The 18,914-nt window shown below is 39.7% G+C and overlaps 1 protein-coding gene across 3 annotated transcripts in view; it reads right to left on the bottom strand.

Annotated features, from left to right (window-relative positions):
• Window positions 1-18,914, bottom strand: part of LOC115222624 (nucleolar complex protein 4 homolog) — a 114,417-nt gene that overhangs the window by 56,887 nt on the left and 38,616 nt on the right. The window contains exons 1-2 of one of the 3 annotated variants that reach the window (XM_036511573.1): window positions 10,096-10,231; window positions 5,340-5,347 (exon numbers count right to left, since the gene is read on the bottom strand). The exons of 1 other annotated variant lie outside the window; for it this stretch is intronic. In XM_036511573.1, the coding sequence (XP_036367466.1) occupies window positions 5,340-5,347; window positions 10,096-10,168 (81 nt within the window). In that variant the 5' untranslated portion in view covers window positions 10,169-10,231. Of the gene's footprint in view, window positions 1-5,339; window positions 5,348-10,093; window positions 10,232-18,914 lie in introns of those variants that run through there. One more of the 3 variants, XM_029792928.2, reaches the window with a different exon arrangement.

The raw sequence follows: 18,914 nt of genomic DNA, 5'->3' as shown, positions 1-18,914 counted from the left end.
ATATATACATACATATGCCACAGAACTGCCAGCAAAACTAGACACCAATATCTAAGCATTATCAAAGACTAATAAGATTACCTATGAAGAAAAAAAACAACCAATACCAAAATAAGTGGTACCCATAAACTATGAATCCACAAACACTTTCCACTCCACATGAATGAAAGACGATGCAAAATAACAAGACAGAGTTATAAGAAATTTACAATCAAGCATAACAAATATGCATTCACGTTTTCACCTGCCAAACAGGTTTCTATACCTGAGCAGTGCCATTCAATTCAACGATGTCAACAGCATTAAAAATATAAATGCTGCCTGGGAACTCAGAACCAGTGACAACTCATAGCTATGAAGTAGTACTTATAACAAAGAAATTATTCCTAACAGGACATTCAGACAATACAACAAACATGGACTTCTGGATACTTTATTTCTCAATCAACATCGCACCATAAATACGTCACACCAAAACCAAGCCCGACAAACACTACTGGAATAGTGTATTTCAATAAACAATGTTCTCAAACAATATACAAGGAAAAGAACAAGTTTAGATCAATGCCTATGAAATATATTCAATACTTTTAAGTATATTAAGCAAATAAATTGCTTATTAAAATTAAGCAATAAAATACAGAATTAAAAAATTAAACATAAATCTGCTCGATCTGTAGAAAAGGAGTAGATAGAAACTGCATAAGATGTGCCCAGTGTAAGCTAAGGACTCATAGGAGGTGCAGCAATATCATAGGAAGATTAATTGGAAAGATAGCTTTCATGTGCGGCAGATGCACGGGGGCAATAAATACCACATGCTCAGAAAACAGATTCCATTACATGCCAAAGGGAGAAACTAGAAGTAGTTGATAGCTTCCGCTACCTAGGTGACCAAGTCTGTAGTGGGGGTGGATGCTCAGAGAGTGTTGCCACTAGAATAAGAATAGCCTGGGCAAAGCTTCTACCCATACTGGTGACAAAGGGCCTCTCGCTTAGAGTGATAGGTAGATTGTACAATGCATGAGTGCGAACTGCCATGCTTCACGGCAGTGAAACATGGGCCGTGACTGCTGAAGACATGTAGGCTCAAAAGAAATGACACTAGCATGATCTGCTGGATGTGTAATGTCAGTGTCCATGCACGACAGAGTGTAAGCACCCTGAAAGAAATGTTGGGCATAAGAAGCATCAGAGTGGCATGCAAAAGTGATGTTTGCCTTGGTATGGTCATGTACTACAGATGAATGAGGAGAGCTGTATAAGTGCCACTCCCAAACAGTGGAAGGAATTTGGGGTAGAAGGAGACCCAGGAAGACATGGGATGAGATGTTGAAGCATGACCTTCGAACGTTGGACCTCACAGAGGCAATGACAAAAGACTAAGACTTCTGGAGATATGCTGTGACTGAGAAGACCTGGCAAGTAAAGCTAGTTCACATCATAACCAACACTCAAAAGTACCTTGGATCATAGGGTGACATGCCGTGCTTGAGGAGACGTACTGAGTAAAGTACATAGAAATCAAATGGAAATTGTAGTTGTGATCCCCGTGCTGGTGGCACGTAAAAAGCACCATCCGAACATGGCCGATGCCAGTGCCGCCTTAACTGGCTTCTGTGCCGGTGGCACGTAAAAAGCACCTTTCTCAACTGCTTTCATTGTTTGCCCATTTGGCATGTTTTATTTTTTTGGCTTCTTTCAAACCTCCTCATTTCATTTTCAACATAGCACACTTTTTGATCCAAAATTCCATACCTACATCATTTTGAGAAAATGCGAATAGTACGTATGAGACTTTCAATCTATTTTTCATTTTTCACATAAATCTTTATAACAACCATAAAAGGGAGATGATTTATCTGACCATATCCTTTTTCCCAAGACATAAACTATTTTTTTAACTTTGCATAGTACCATCATCATTGTTCCACCGTGGTCGAGACAATGGAATTACCCATGCTACGCCAGACTTCACGGTCCATCATGGCATTACGGAGGTCCTGTTGCTGGATGCCTGTATCCCTGGAGATTACATCAGGGTAGGAAAGTGTGCGCCCTCTGGTATTGCGAGTAGATGGCTTCCAGAGGAGAAGAGTAGAAATTACCTCGTTTTCAGCTCTACAACAATGTCCATCAAACTGGACTCTTCTACCTTTCACAAGAGATGACACAGGTGGTAGTTTCCCATATATTTGCATTTTGGTTGGATGGCGCTTCCACAAGAGATTTTGAGCTCTCATAAGGAGGCGAGTGTAAGTTCCATCCAACCGCCTCTCAAGCTTCTTTGATAACGTCCAGGTTTCTGAGCCATATAGTAGAATTGGTTCGACTGTGGCTTTGAAGACTTGAAGTTTGAAATCTCTACTTAGATTTGATGACCAGATCTTATACATAGTGAGCAATGTCATGGTCTATACAAAATAGTAATGGAGATAAACAATCACCTTCAAATATTCCACGCCTGATGTTCACTTCTCCAAGTTTTTGTTTCCCTCCAATCGATTCAGTATTCCAATGTTTCATATTTTCATTAACCATTTTCTCCATATCTTCTGCTACTCCAAACATCCTCGTTGTTTTAACTATCTAATTGTGCAGTACTTATGACATATGCTTTTTTTTTTTTGTAATCTGGCCATGCTACAGTCAATCCCATCAATCTACATCTACAATTTCTAAATATCATTTTATCAACTTAAAAGTGGTCATCTGTTGTTTTTCTTTCTTTCCTGCATCCTTTCTCCTCTTCTGGAAGTAGGTTATTTTCTAGATGATTATATAGATTTTCTGCAAGTTGTCGTTGTCATGGCCTATGACAGTACCACCTGACTGGCACCTGTGCTGGTGGAACGTAAAAAGCACCATTCAAGCATGGTCACTGCCAGTGCCACCCAACTGGCCCTCATGCCGGTGGCATGTAAAAAGCACCCACTACAATCTCGGAGTGGTTGGCATTAAGGAAGGGCATTCAGCTGTAGAAACTTTGCCAGATCAAATTGGAGCCCGGTGCAACCTCCTGGCTCACCAGCCCTCAGTCAAACCATCCAATCCTTGCTGGCATGGAAAGCGGACGTTAAACGATGATGATGATGATGACACCAGTCATAAGCTTCTACATCAGTGGTAAAGAGGTTATAGGTTACAAATTTGATGCCAAGTTACCTTTCAAAGGGATCCTTCAGATTTAACGGCATTCATCCACTTGTCGTTTTAGTAGGAGTGTGACCATACTGCAGGCTTTTATCTAGTTCTGCAGTGATCCTTTGAAGCAACTGTGTAAAATTCTTCAGCCAGTAGCCTCCTATTCCATCTGGGCCAGGTCCTTTCCAATTTGCTATTTTTTACTATAGTCTCACTGTATAGAGATCGATTCTTTTGCCTTGGCACAATTCTAAGTTGTCTTTTCACCTGTGTCAACCACTCTGCACTTTCTTCATGTATTGCAGGCCGGTTCCACAGTTCTCCCACAAATATTTACTTTCTTCTGCATCAGGAATTAGTTCCTGATGTTGGTCATCTCTATTTCTTCAAAAGGATGCCTTCTATTTGATTGGAACAGTCTATTCTGTTCAAAACTTTTGCATCTAGCATCATATCTTTTCAATTTGGGCTTTAATGCTGTCACCCATTGTAACAATTCTTCATGTACTGTTTGCTTTCTCCTTTCTTCTAATTTGCACTGTCCATTCAATTTTCTAATTACTACCTCATGCTTCAGCTCACCTTTCATTATCCTATTTTTCTTCTTATTCTTCTTCTTCTTCATCCTCCCCAGGTGATCTCTATACTACCTACTCATCCCCCAACCACACTTTTATTTACATTTTGTTTCCTCCTGCTACAAGCAAAAAAGTAGAATGTCTGGAAGACACACAATGTGAAGGCACACCTTTGATGCAAGTCTAATGGAGTGCCACTCTGTCTACAACTGCAAACATTATGTAAATTTCATTTTGAATTTTTGTATAAACTGTCACTACAAGCAGAGTTGTTACAGACACAATTGAAACAAATCTTTAAGGGGATTTCCTTGTCTTATTATTTGGATTATACACACATACACACACACAATCGGCTTCTTTCAGTTTCCATTTACCATATCAACTTACAAAGTTTGGTCAGGTGGCCTGGAACTATAGTAGAAGACACATGCCCAAGATACCATGCAATGGTACTGAATTTGGAATGGTACTTCCCCACCATGAAGTTGGGAAGCAAACTTCTTACAACAGAGCCACACAACCAGAACTTTGTATCGTAGGGCAGTTTCAAAATGATGATACCAGACAAAGGATTCAGTCTAACACCCAAGAATAGGAAAATGCTTTTTCACAGTTTCCATCTAACAAATTTCACTCACAAGGCTTTAATCAGCATAAAGGATTAGCACACACTGGAATTGAACATAAAACACGTAAATCCAGAAAAAACTTTGGAACCACACAACTGTACTTGCACCCACATGGTTATTCTATCTGCTAGAAAAAGACAAGTGAAATTTTTCTCAAATCACATCCTACTGTCTCCAAAAGGTACAGACATAACAGAAGTCCCCAAAGTCCAAGCCCTCCTCACCGTGGTGGGGATGCTGGCAACAGGTAGTGTCAGAGCTATGCCATTGGGAACGTCGGTTCCATGTAGGGCCACCCAAGGCAGATTGGTCTGACACAGAGTGGTATTAGGGCCACAACTCGGAGTGTCTGTTTCGGCAACTGGCAGCTCCTCGGTCGTTCTGTCCCTGCGTCTGCGGACAATCTGCGGCAAACAGGATGTCTCTACATGCGGGATTGTTGGGGACCGCTTGTGAAATCCACATATTCCCACGAAACTTCTTCCATGAGTAGAAGAAGCTGACTCAACCCGCCCAGGGTGAATGTCGCCACAAGTACAAGTACAAACATAACAGATAACAGAGTACACTATCTTATACTAGGCTTTAAAACCAGCTTTACAGTTTTCTTGTCAATACATGAGGTCCGTGAAAACATTGGAGTTTGAAATAATCTCCAGAACTAAGCATAACTCATGTGTCTTATATTCCTGACATACAGTTGGCAAATATCATCAATGCATGTCATAGTGATTTAATACATTCATAGTTACTTCCCTTGTTGATTGCTTCCTCTGTCAATCTTCACATCTCTAGAAATGTTCTGATATTTTTAAATACTTGTATGTTCTTATTTCATTGGAACTACTTGCATGTACTTTTTCTTTTCTACTCTAGGAACAAGGACAGAAATTTTGGCGGAGGGAGGGGCAGTCGATTAGATCGACCTCAGTATGCAACTGGTACTTAATTTATCGACCCTGAAAAGATGAAAGGCAAAGTCGACCTCAGTGGAATTTGAACTCAGAACGTAAAGACAGACGAAATATTGCTAAGCATTTCGCCTGGTGTGCTAACGATTCTGCCAGCTCGCCACCTTAGCTTGCATGTACTTATTTGATTGGAAAATGTTTTTATAAGTTTTCCAAGCAAAACGGTTTGTTCTGTATTTAGATCAGTTTAATGAACCTACTTACAGTTTATTCAGCTAAATATACGTTAAAATATCTATTGTTTTCACTCAAAGCAATTTGGTATTATGTGTATTAAAAGAAATCTCACTGTCACGGTCAGGTTAGGGATTTTCTCAAGGAGAGACCTGCTACAGGTACCATGTAAACCAATGGGGAGGGTATCTGGACACCCAGCAGAACTATGGCGGTGAGCTGGCAGAAACGTTAGCATGCCGGGCAAAATGCATAGCCATATTTCGTCTGCCATTACGTTCTGAGTTCAAATTCCGCTGAGGTCGACTTTGACTTTCATCCTTTTGGGGTCGATTAAATAAGTACCAGTTATGCACTGGGGTCAATATAATCGACTTAATCCGTTTGTCTGTCCTTGTTTGTCCCTTCTGTGTTTAGCCCCTTGTGGGTAGTAAAGAAATAAGAACTAAAAACAAAACCTGCTTAAGAACAAGTGAGCTCCTTGTGGGCCAATGGCCATCCAGTTGGGGAAGGCAATGGCAAATTACCACAATATCCTTGCCAAGAAAACACTAAAGTCAGACTAAAGTAACACTATGGCTTTTAGACTTTCAGTAGTGTTATGAATGCACTGAAAAGAATTCGGTGTCATGAATGCACTGAAAAACATTGATGTGTGACAATTGTCATTGTGATGACAATTATCACACATCAAATTTTACTTCATAATCATTGTTTTAACATCGACTTTTTCATACTTACAGGAGTCGAAAAGAGTTTATTGAGATATATATTTTCTACAGCCTGATGCCCTTCTTATCACCAACCCTCACCTGTTTCCAAGTAAGGTAATATTTCCCCATAGCTAGACATGTCTTCACGGAAAAATGAATTACACCGTTTGTATGACAAGGACATTTATTTACAACTATCACACAATGCCAAAACACAAACACACACACACATACACATGCATGTGCATACACACACAATGGTTTTCTTTCAATTTCAATCATCTAAATGCACTCACAAGGTTTAGAAAGCCCAAGGCTATAGTAGAAGACACTTTCCCAAGGTGCAATACAGTGGGCAAAATCCAAAACCATTCACAATTTTTAAGTACGTCAAAATTATATCAAACTATTAAATAAAGGGAAGCTTTCTGAAACAATGTTTCTCTAATAATCATCCTAATCTAGCTGACAAAGAACAATCATTTCAAGTAGAAACATGACATAACCAGAATGGGCAGATGTGCCCACTGCAAAACAGTCCAGCCTTATGTCATAATGGAAAATATACGAGAAACGAAGAATTGTGAAACGAAAAAGAAAAACTGAATGTGAACTGTTACAAATATTTTTGAGAATGTAAGTAAAAGGTTTACAATGCTGGAAGCAGATGACAACAATGGTACGAGTCAGACCAGAACAATTTTGTTTTGCTACATAGCTGCAACCATGACTGAGTGGTTTATGAAGCTTACTTTCCAACCATGCGATCTCTTCTACTATAGCTTCGAACCTATCAAAAGTCTCTTCTACTATAGCTTCGAACCTATCAAAACCTTGTGAATGAATTTGGTAGACGGAAACTGTAAGGAGCCCATCATTTGTGTGTGTGTGTGTGTGTCCTAATTTTGATATCAACTGAGGGCTGTAAGTGAGAGTCAGTCTTCTATGCAATATTGTTATTTCAAATCTTCCATGGAATATTACCATGGAAACAGGTGAGGGTTGGTAACAGGAAGGGTGTCCAGCTGTAGAAAATCTGCTTCAACAAATTCTGTTTGAACCATGTTGAGCATGGAAAAGCAGAGATTAAAACAATAAGGTTATGGTGATGAATTATATCCAGATTTTCCTTATTTTAGTTAGATTATCAGCTTAACTGAAATCCCTTTAGAATTCCAGATCAGTTCCAAGCAAGATATAAGACGTATTTATAGAATATATAAATGACTCCATAGCAAAATATATTTTTTGCAACTTCTTCCCCAACAAAATCCTGGTGTTCAATTGTGAATTCTTATCCACCTATGTCTAAAAATTGTGGAGAGCCTTTTGCTGTTACCATCAACTCACCATTGTAAACAAGTCTCTCTCAGACTGTACCGAGAACTGAGTGACTTGTTGGAATGAACCAAGCTCATTCATTTCATTAAAATGTAACATTAAATTAAATTAAATTAGTAACAAATAGCATGTCTATTGCTCATTGTACAATATCTATACATTTTACAGTAAATTTCTCATGGAAGGGTATGTTAAAATTACCAGGCAGGACAAAACTCCTGATCTAACATTGTAATTCAGTTTTTAAACGAAATTTTATTTCTAGCAAACTGAGCATATATAGACTGTCTCTTTGGCTAGTGACAAGAGAAGATGGTGTTTGTTAACAAAGATCAAACTTCCTCTAAACACGTAAATTGACTCTGAGAGATAATTCTATATTTTCTGAAATTATCTCCTCTTCTCTTTGAAACTTGCTAACAATTACTACTAGGTTTTTGTCTCATTTCTATAAAAGGTTTAGATGAAAAAAATCATGCTATTGAGAGGACAAATTTAATAAAATATCTAATTGGCATGAGAGAAGGATCTTTAGCAAATTGGTGATGCACAAGTTTAAAGTGAAAAAGTAAAGAATGCTTTCAGGCGCAGTAGTGGCTGTGTGGTAAGTAGCTTGCTTACCAACCACATGGTTCCGGGTTCAGTCCCACTGCGTGGCACCTTGGGCAAGTGTCTTCTACTATAGCCTCAGGCCGACCAAAGCCTTGTGAGTGGATTTGGTAGACGGAAACTGAAAGAAGCCTGTCGTATATATGTATATATATGTATGTGTGTGCGTGTGTGTTTGTCCCCCTAGTATTGCTTGACAACCAATGCTGGTGTGTTTTAGTCCCCATCACTTAGCGGTTCGGCAAAAGAGACCGATAGAATAAGTACTGGGCTTACAAAGAATAAGTCCCGGGGTTGAGTTGCTCGATTAAAGGTGGTGCTCCAGCATGGCCGCAGTCAAATGACTGAAACAAGTAAAAGAGTAAAGAGAGTAAACATCTTGTAAATAATATTTTATCACAGCTGTCGTATTTTTTCTGTATGTCAGGTTTGGCTCTGTGTTTCCCAACCATGCAATTTTGGGTTCAGTCTCACAGTGCAGTACTAAGTATCTTCTACTAATTCTGCAGTGTGAGAACTACAGGATTAATAGCATAAATTTGAAGAATGTTGTATTCCTAGAAGTCAGGGATTTAAGACTGGAGGCCCATGAGAACATCTTGTTGGGTAATCTTCCCATCTTAACAGAATCTATAACAGAACTGGAAAAAAAATTCCAGGTGTGGAAACAAAACCTGGGATCAACAGGGTTTAAAGTTAACTTAGTAAAGACCAAGGTTCTAGTAAGCAAGAAACCAGATAGGACCCTATCCTCTTCAGGTAAATGGCCCTGCTTGATATGTAGGAAGTGTAAGCAGGAATTCTATTCAATGTGCTAACTACAGACAAGACAAATAAGAGGTACAGTGGAATAAAAAGAAAGTTAACAGAGAAAATAGTATTTGTATGTGCAAGATGTACAAGAGCCATGAAGACTACAGATACAGGAAAACCGATTTACAGAAATATCTTAGAGGCTCTCTAGAAGTAGTAGATAATCTCTGCTGCTAAGAGGACATAATAAGCAGTGGAAGAGGATGTACCAAAGGTATAATTGCTAGAATATGAATAGGAGGGACCACAACCAAACAAAATCAATTAAATGAGGAATAACAGGCCTATCACTAGAATTCGTTTATGACCCGTATACTAAAGTATATAATAAATCGCATATTTCTGTGTACCAGACCTGTGGCTGTTATATTTAGGTGAGAGATTCATTTGCTTTCATTGCCCGTTTGTTGCTTCGGTAGAAATCTACGGAAGTACAAAACGCACAAAACGGAGAAAATAAAACAAATATGGACGACTTGTTCCAAAGCACCCCCGAGTGGAGAACGGTCCTCAAAAATAACCCCCATTTAATGTTCCCCAAAGTCTGAGGTATATTTGTAGAGAATTTCATTAAAAAATGTCCATTTTCTTGAAAGTTAAGACGAATGAAGTGGACTCCCGTGAATTTTCCGAAATTCCCCACCCATCCCCTCCTAAAACACTTTCCCCAAAAAAGTTTTGTATATTCAGAATCTACATTATATAACACATATTTGTCGAAAATTTTATTTAAAAATATCCATTTTTCTGAAAGTTATGATCATCCAAAGTCGGCGGGTGAAGTGGGGACAGAAATCTGTGGTTATGCGGGACATCGGTCCCTAGCAACACAAGCAACAGCGATGCTAGAAAGAGCAGCCGCAATCTCACGACACATTCGATGACATGAATCTAGAAGGAGTATATGAGGAAAGGACGGAGTGGGCACGGCTGGAATGTCTTTGATCAAAAGACTACTCTACCAGGGTTGACTTGGAAGAGTCACAAAACAAGAACGAAATATGAATGAACAGTTTCTCTATCAGACACGTGTTGCAATAATTAAATGGGAGGTCAATAAAAAAAGATCGGAGGCTTTCGACATTTAAGGCTGTTATAATATTTCTTGTTCTACTCACCTCAGTGGCCGTATTAGTGTTTAAATTAGCTTTTTTCTTAGATTTCTTCTTGGATGGAACGTTGACAGAAGTCATGCTTGCCAACCAAAACAAAATGTTCACGGTACGAACAATAGGTCCGCATAAACATAAGGTCCGCACCAAATAATGATATAATAAACAATATTTATTTTTGATTAATAATTATATAATTATATGATTTTTAATTATGGAAGATTAATTCAAATTAAATAATAGTTTTGTTAGTGTCAGCACTTCCATTGAGTTTTAAATCGAAGTTATTTGTGAGATTTTGGGGTTTGTGTTTATTTCGTTTTGCAGAAATGTTAAAAAAAATAGGAAGTAAGAAAGCTCCAAAATTATTTTTATTACAGAATCCAAAGTTGAAACAAATATAAAATAGTATTAATAAAAAACTAGAAAATATCTAGGGTGACACATACTTAGCCGCCCTGTTTAAAACTAAAAAATATTCCAGCATGCCCACGCACGTGATAGTCGAAGAGAAAAGACTAATCTATGACACTTTCAAAGTAAATAATCAATAGATATATTGAACTATTCAAGTACAACAACAAAACCAGACTTTCATAAGCTAAAATGGAAGCTTCTATGTGGTGGTTTGCTCCTGCTAGAAATAACAGCCAAATTCCCCCAAAAGTCACTCTTCAAAAGAGAAAGAGCTTTCGCCAATTTTTTATATCAATTTTAAATACATATATTATGTTGGTGTATGCTATATTTGACTATGAAGTCCTGAAAATAAAAAATATGTATATAAAAGCTCCAAATAGGGGCAGGAGTGGTTGTGTGGTAAGTAGCTTGCTTACCAACCACATGGTTCATGGTTCATTCCCACACGTGGCACCTTGGGCAAGTGTCTTCTACTATAGCTTCGGGCCGACCAAAGCTTTGTGAGTGGATTGGTAGACGGAAACCGAAAGAAGCCCGTCGTATATATATATGTGTGTGTGTGTATATGTGTTTGTTCCCCCTCCCCAACATCGCTTGACAACCGATGGTGGTGTGTTTACGTCCCCATAACCTAGCGGTTCGGTATAATAAACCAATAGAATAAGTACTAGGCATACAAAGAATAGGTCGAGGGGTCGATTTGCTCGACTAAAGGCAGTGCTCCGACTGAAACAAGTAAAAGAGAGAAAGAGAGAGTATACCAGAATACCTTTGCTCCCTATCATCATAGGGCTGTTGAATTAGAGATAAGCTGGACCAGGCAAATATAAAATTACCACTAAATATTCCTTCCCCCTCCCAAAACCTCATCGTCTTCACACCCCTTCCAACTGTGTTCATCACTCACTGCATTTCATCTGTCTCTATCTCTATCTCCCAGTCTCCTTTCGCACTCACCTGTCCAATCCTCAGGACCACTTCTCTTAGATTTACTTTCCTATCACTTGACAGTATGCCCTGACGCATCTTTACCATCATTTTCTCTCTTTTCTATCTGGAGTAACCATGTATGCATCTTCTCTACTGCAAGATACTTGTATCTGTCCTTAAGGCATAAACACCTCTCTCAGTAATATATACAAAATGGTTGGTGTAAAGAAGGGCATCCAGCTGTGGAAACCAAGCCAAAGCAGATGTTGGAGTTTGATGCACCCCTCTGACTCACCAGTTCTAGTCAAACCATCCAATCCATACCACATAAAACAGTGGGGTTGAGATGAGCCGGAAGGAAAGGGCTGTGACGTCAATGATCAAGGGACTTGGCCAGAATAGGAAGGTTGAGAGAGGAAGTAAAAGAAGGAAGACCGTGGTCATCCTCTTTTGCCTTGGACACTCATGACGAACAGATGTGATCCTCTGAAACTTCTTCTGCATCCGAGTGTGGTGCACTTCTCAATTTATAGCCATGCTTTGGCAGGAAACTCATGGAAAATTCCATATATCATACAATTGCAGATGAAATACTATTGGTTAGAAATCAGAGTAAGTCACCTGATATGCTGTGATGTATTTTTTGCTACTGAGTTGATGCAGATAGGCCACATCATCACCATCATCATCATCATTTAGCATCCACTTTCCATGATAGCATGGATTGAACAGTTTGACAGGAGCTGTTTATGCAGAAGACTGCACCAGGCATCTCTATATATATAAACGGCAAAATGTCTGTGTGTGTCCTTTATACAAATCCACAATTTTTCAGTTAGAGGGCTCGCACTTTCTATGGTCATTCAAAACCGTCCAAGGGTGGCCATGCACTTCTTTACATTTCCCCAGTCACCCCGCAAAGTCATTAAAAAATCAAAAGAAGTGACTTTTTTGTGAATTTTCTATCCAAAACCCAATCAAAATGCCCGAAACTTGATACGCCAATTGAATGCCAGCTAGCTGTATGTGATTGGTCAGAGATTTGGACAGTACTCGCGTGTATGTGCACACATACACAGCTGTATATGCATGCACTAGCACTATGACACAGTAACACCAGGTCATAGTGCTAGTCAGTGTCTATTTTGACATGGCTTTTACAGCTGGATGCCTTTCCTAACATCAACCACCTGCAGATTAGACTGAGTGCTCTTTAAGTGGCACCAGCACAGGCAAAATCACTTTTGGCATGGTTTCAAGCTTGATGCTCTTCTAAATGCTCTTCTAAATGCAAATCACTTTACAGTGTAGACTATATTTTTTTTACAACACTGTAGACTAGATCTTTTCGCCAGCACTAGCAGTGGAGGCACAATGGCCCAGTGGTTAGGGCAGTGGACTCCCAGTCAGAGGATCGCAGTTTCAATTCCCAGACCGGGCGTTGTGTGTGTTTATTGAGCGAAAACGCCTAAAGCTCCACGAGGCTCCGGCAGGGGGTGGTGGCGACCCCTGTTGTACTCTTTTGCTTCAATTTTCTCTCACTCTTTCTTCCTGTTTCTTGTCCCCGACTTCCTACGCAACCACTCAGCCTGGATGTGCATTGATGCTCTCGGTGTCGGGGGTTGACCTTCTTTCTCTTCTGTGGGTCTTACGAATAGCAAAGGACCATATATCGGACTTCTCCCACTACGGATGAAGACCACTTCGCTCAACAAACAAACAAACCAGCACCGGCAAGATCACTGAGTAATTAAGTTGCAAGAAAAAGATTCTTTAAGAGTGGAGGAGGTGATCCTTGTGCCAGGTGATGAAAGGTTAGAGTGTAACACAGACAGAAGTGAGTGTCCTACTGTAGAAGAGATATATGGTTACCCAGTCAGAGGAGGTACATGGTTACCCTTTTAGTCTGAGCAAGAATCTTTTTGTTGCCAAAAGATACAATAACTCTCCAAATTTTCTCCATCGTATTCTTATTCTAGAAACAATACTTTCAGAACATTCTCCACCATTGCTAATTTAGCCACCTCATTCTTAAATAAAAAATTGGTGCAAATAACATATTTTTTTACCTATTAGTTGGCAGATATAAGCACCAATCAGCAAACAGTTTGTTTGCTGAAAGTGTAAACAAAGTCAATGGCTTTGGTTAATCTCAGACTTCTGGCTGCTACAAGATGGCAAGATGCAACATGTCAAAACACTGGTGTCCACCAATGAGGCAAATGTGTTGAACACATTGTCATCATAAAATAGTTAAGTTATTCTCCTATAACATACATTACAGTATCTAGCACTGAATCTACCTATACACATTAAGAATAAATATATAAATAACAGGCAGTCAGAGTCAAAATCTCATGATACTGTTGCAAATACAACAATGAAAAAGATTTCTGGAATAAATAAATAAATGAGTGGTAATTGAACTGGTTTTATATTAAGGCACTATGGCTGTCCCCAGACACAACAAGATATAAATAACCATTCCAACAACTATACAGTTGAGATGAAAGCTGAAATACAAAGCTCCTATAATGTAGTCTATTTATAATGAATTTTTAGTTTCATACTGTATTCCAGTAAACTGTTTCAATATTGTATCTACATGTACAGAACCTTATATTTTTCTCCTTATAAAATCACTTTTAAATATATTTCAATAAGTTAATGATGAAACATACTAGGTTTTTTTTCCACAAAATATATTCTTTTGTGTCTTATACATTGGCAAATACTGAAATTAACAGCTTGGGATCTAAATAAAGGTAGTTGTCTCAAAACAAAACAGGGAGTTAAAAGTTAAGGGAGCTTTGCTGAAATAATGAGATATATAAAAAGATACATGCCAGTGGTTAGAGCATCAAGCTCATAATCATGAGATAGTGAGTTCAATTCCTAGAGTGGGGTGTGAGTTGTGTTCTTGAGCAAGACACTTTATTTTACATTGCTCCAGTTCACTCAATTATAGAAATGCATTGCGATGTCACTGGTGCCAAGCTCTATTGGCCCCTTTGCCTTTCCCTTGGATAGCATCGGTGGCATGGAGAGGGGAGTCTGGTATGCTTTACCATACCAATTCTCTGTGAATATTATTGAAAGCATTCTTGAAGTCAATGTAATTAACTGCAAGACACTTTTATGAACCCTCAGCATTGTTCAATAATATTGCACAGTATAAATATCTGTTCAGCACACAATCTCCTGCTTTTAAATCCAGTTTGTTCTTCCTGCAAAAGTTTATTGGCTTCTGTCTTTAATCACTTATGGTTCACTGTGCAGAATACTTTCCCTAGTACTGACAGCAGTTTAATTCCATACCAGTTGTTGCAGTCACTGAGACAGCCTTTTTTAGGGAGTGTGATGATCATTCCAAGTCACAAATCATCAGATACATTCTCTATTTGCCAAATCTGGTTAAAAAGGGAGGTGAACTTTTTAATGATTATTCCTTTCCCTTGTTTGAGCATTTCAACCAGGATCTCAAGCAACCTTGCTGCTTTATTGTTCTTCAAACTCTTAATGGCCTTGAGCATTTCATGTTCTCCAATATCATGCATTTACACATTCAGCTGAGCAATGTCTAGTTCCTTATCTAGGTCAAACAGCTCATCAGGTGGTGGTTGGTTTAAAACCTGAAAGGGTTCAATCCAACTTTGACTCTGTTCTTCTCTTGTTAGTAAGACACAACTGTCCTTACTCTTAACTAGAACACTGATCCCACAATGGTTTCTGTTCAGTTCTCCAACTATCTGATTGAGTGTTTTGGTGTCATTAGCATCCAAGCTTTCTCAAAGTCCACAAACGCTAAGTAGAGGAGTTTATCTTTAGCTAGGTAATTCTCCTGCAGTTGTCAAACCAGGAATATGGCATCAGTGGTACTTCTACCCAGAACAAAACCGAATTGCATCTCGTCTAAGTAGACTCTCTCCTTAATGAGATGGGCTATGACCCTCTCTGTGACCTTCATCACCTGATCCAGCAGTTTAATACCCCTGTAGTTATTTCTATCTAGAGTATCACCTTTACCCTTGTAACAGTTGACTATGGTGCTGCTATGCCAGTCATTGGGTATGACTCCGTTATGTACTACCTGGTTTACAATGTGGGTGACTAGGCCATAGCCTACACCACCAGATGCTTTAAGCATCTCAGCAGTGATTCCTGATGGGCCGAGAGCTTTTCCTGGCTTCATACCCTTAATTGCTTTATCTACTAGGGAGCTGTCTATTGGGATAGCTGGTCCCTCTACTGGGTCAACATTTGGCAGGCTCTCCTCCTCCCATTCATTCTCCACATTCAGCAGTCTTTCATAATGGCTTCTCCAAGCTTCTTTCTTTTCAGAAACACTGAAAGCAAGTGCACCATCATCCATGCGGACGCATTTCTCTCCTCTGACATCACAATTTTCTCTCACACACTGTCTAGCAATCCGAAATACTTCAGTTCTTTGGTCCTCACATCTCTGGACATTGGCAAACTTCTTTTTCGTTTCGCCCTTGGCTATGTATACCTGCCGCCCAGCCTCCCTTTTGGGTATCTGGTACAGTTCCCTGTTACCCCCATCCCTCCAGGCTTTCTAGGCCTGTTTCTTTGTTCTAATGGCTTTGTCTATCGTACTATTCCACCACCACATAACTCTGGATCTGGAAGGGACTTTGCACCATCCACAGACTTGGTCTGTGGCACTCAGCAAGCTGTCCCGTAGGAATTTCCAGCTACCTTCTATGTCCGATGTCTGTAGCTCCTCCTCCCTCTCATCAAATTTCTTGATGACGATGTCCCTAAATCTCTGACCATGTGAAGGTTTCTTTAGCTTCCAAATCCTTCTTTTTTGGATTGGTCATTTTCTTGGTATCCTTCTGGTCTCGAGCCTAAAGTCACTAATGACTAGCATATGCTGGGGAGTACATTCTTCACCTGGGAGGGTCTTTATATTTAAGAGCAACCCTGCATCCCGCTGTCTGGTGAGGATGAAATCAATCTGGCTAGCAGAATCCCCTGATTGATAGGTTATAAGGTGGCTGTCTGGCTTCCTGAAGTTAGTGTTGCAGATTAATAGGTTACATGCATCACAGAATTCCAGTAGCCTAGTCCCTTCATCATTTCGAGTGCCAATAGTATGGCCACTGTGTACCCCAATGAAAATACCAGATTCCTGCCCAACATGCCCATTAAAGTCTCCAGCCACAAAGATGAGGTCATTTCCACTCGTCTTTGAGGTAGCCTCTAGAAGGGTATCATAAAAGTGGTCCTTCTGATCATGTGGTAGTCCCGCATGTGGGGCATATACAGAGATAATTGTAGCTGTGCCGTTCTGTAGGACTAGCCTGAGCTTAAGCACTCTATCACATACCCTGACAACCTCTATGACCTTATCCACCCATTTCTCCACATGGAGTATGCCAACACCCCCTACATCATCCATGTTACCTTGCCAGAAGACCTTATACCTATATGCCTTGCCTGTGAGGACCCTAGCTGAAGCTCCTCTCCATCTTACCTCTTGTATGCAGCATACATCAACCCATCTCCTTTCAAGCACCTCTACAATCTCACTTGACCTACCTTTCAGTGTGCAAACATTGACAGTGCCAACTCTGAAAACTGGGAAGGTAATGAGGGGTGAGGTTTGGGAAGGAGGGATGTTATTTAGCACCTTATAAGTACCAGTTCATTGTCAATTGTACATGATAGTTGAAATACTTTATCAAGAAGTTGCGGCAATGATGTAGAGATGGTTGCGGTACATGTCATACGTGAAGTTGTGGCTGTGATGCTGCAGCCTAGGTCACTTTGTACAGGAGTTCGCACAGGTTGTATATTCATTGTTGATCCATGATGAAGTAATTCACGAACAGTGCAGTGTTGTAACCTGGGCAAGTACGTAGAGAGATTTTGATGTTAGGACAAATGGTGGCGATGGAGATGGAGGTCACCAAAGTTAGTGAATCTTCATGTGGCTACTGTCATGTTGTCGTTGGAACTGGCTGTGTCTTGTGTGGTCAGTGGCTAGACCTTAAAAGGTCTGGAACTGAAAGACATCAAGATGAGGAGAAGCTGGAGTTTTATAAGAAGTTGTAGGCTCAAAGCTGGGTAGAAAACAAACTGTCATATGTGACCTTATTTGAAGGCTGTGATTGGTTGGGTTGCATATTGGTGTGTGATAGAGCAAGAGACAAATTGTGCCAATACCAGCCAATCAGAGTAGTGGACACAACAGGGTCCAAAATGCAGGCAAAGGTTAGCTGTTATTTACTATGTTCATTTGTATGTATATATAATAGAGAGGAGAATTAAAGTCTATAAAATTTAGCTTCAGTGGTCTTTGATGCTCAGCACACTCAACAATAATATATCTGAATGGGAACATTTGTTCAGTGCAGGATCAGCTGTTACAAAGCCTCTTTTGGGCTGTTTAGAAGCACTTTGCAGAGAGGCAGTTTGGTTTTGTGCTAGGGAAAAGCAGCACTCATAGTCATTCAGACCATAACTGATGAATTCATAACTGTCTTCCCCTAGGTGCTTCCCTATGATGATGTACTTGTTCTTATAGTTGAATCTATTGTAGAATTACAGAAGAAATTTTAGGTGTCGAAGCAAGGCCTGGAATGAAAGGGTCTTACAGTTAATTTAGAAAAGACTAATTACTAGTAAGCAATAAGCAAACTACTAATCCATTCAGAGAAATGGCCCTGCTCGATATATAGGAAAGGTGTAGGTAGAAATTCCATATTGTGTAGCAAGTGCAAGCTATGAACACTTAACAGAAAAGTAGTCTTTGTGTTTGGCAGATGTGCATGCACAATAAATGCTAACAACACACAGGAAATAGATTCTTTCAAATGCTCAGGAGGATCCTTAAAGGTAGTTGATAGTTTCTGTTACTTCAGTGACCTAATTTGCAATGGTGGAGTATATTCTGAAAGTGTAGCAATTAGATTCAGGTTGAGGAAAGTTCAGAGAGCTAATAACTTTATGGTTAACAAAGGACCTCTCCCTTAGAGTAAAAGGCAGATTGTACAATGCTTGTGTGTGAGCAGCTAAGTTATATGGTGACTAAGTGACTGCAGAGGACAGACAAAGGCTGGAAAGAAATTAAGCCAGCATGCTTCACCGGATATACAATGTCATTGTGCATGTGTATTACAAGGGGTAGATAATGTGTTTAGAAACAAATTGGGTAAAAGAGGCATCCCTTGTGCTGTGCAAGCGAGAAGGCTGCATAGGTATAATCATGTGATGCATATGGATGAAAACAGGTGCATAATGAAGTACCTATCCCTAAATGTGAATGGAACTTGTGGAAGAGAGAGAGAGAGAGAGCCAGGGAGACATGGGACAAAGGGGTGAGAAATGACTTTTAGATGTTCAACCCCACAGAGGAGACCATGAGGGATCAAGACGATAAGCAGTTTGCTGTGCTTGAAAAGACCCATCCAACTAAGTAAGACATTCATGCCTGTGTCCCTCTTCCCTA

This window comes from Octopus sinensis, linkage group LG20 (assembly GCF_006345805.1).
Source record: "Octopus sinensis linkage group LG20, ASM634580v1, whole genome shotgun sequence".
NCBI classification, from domain to species: domain Eukaryota; kingdom Metazoa; phylum Mollusca; class Cephalopoda; order Octopoda; family Octopodidae; genus Octopus; species Octopus sinensis.
Note: the sequence above shows the minus strand (reverse complement) of the source record. Positions and strands in the feature narration are given on the sequence as shown.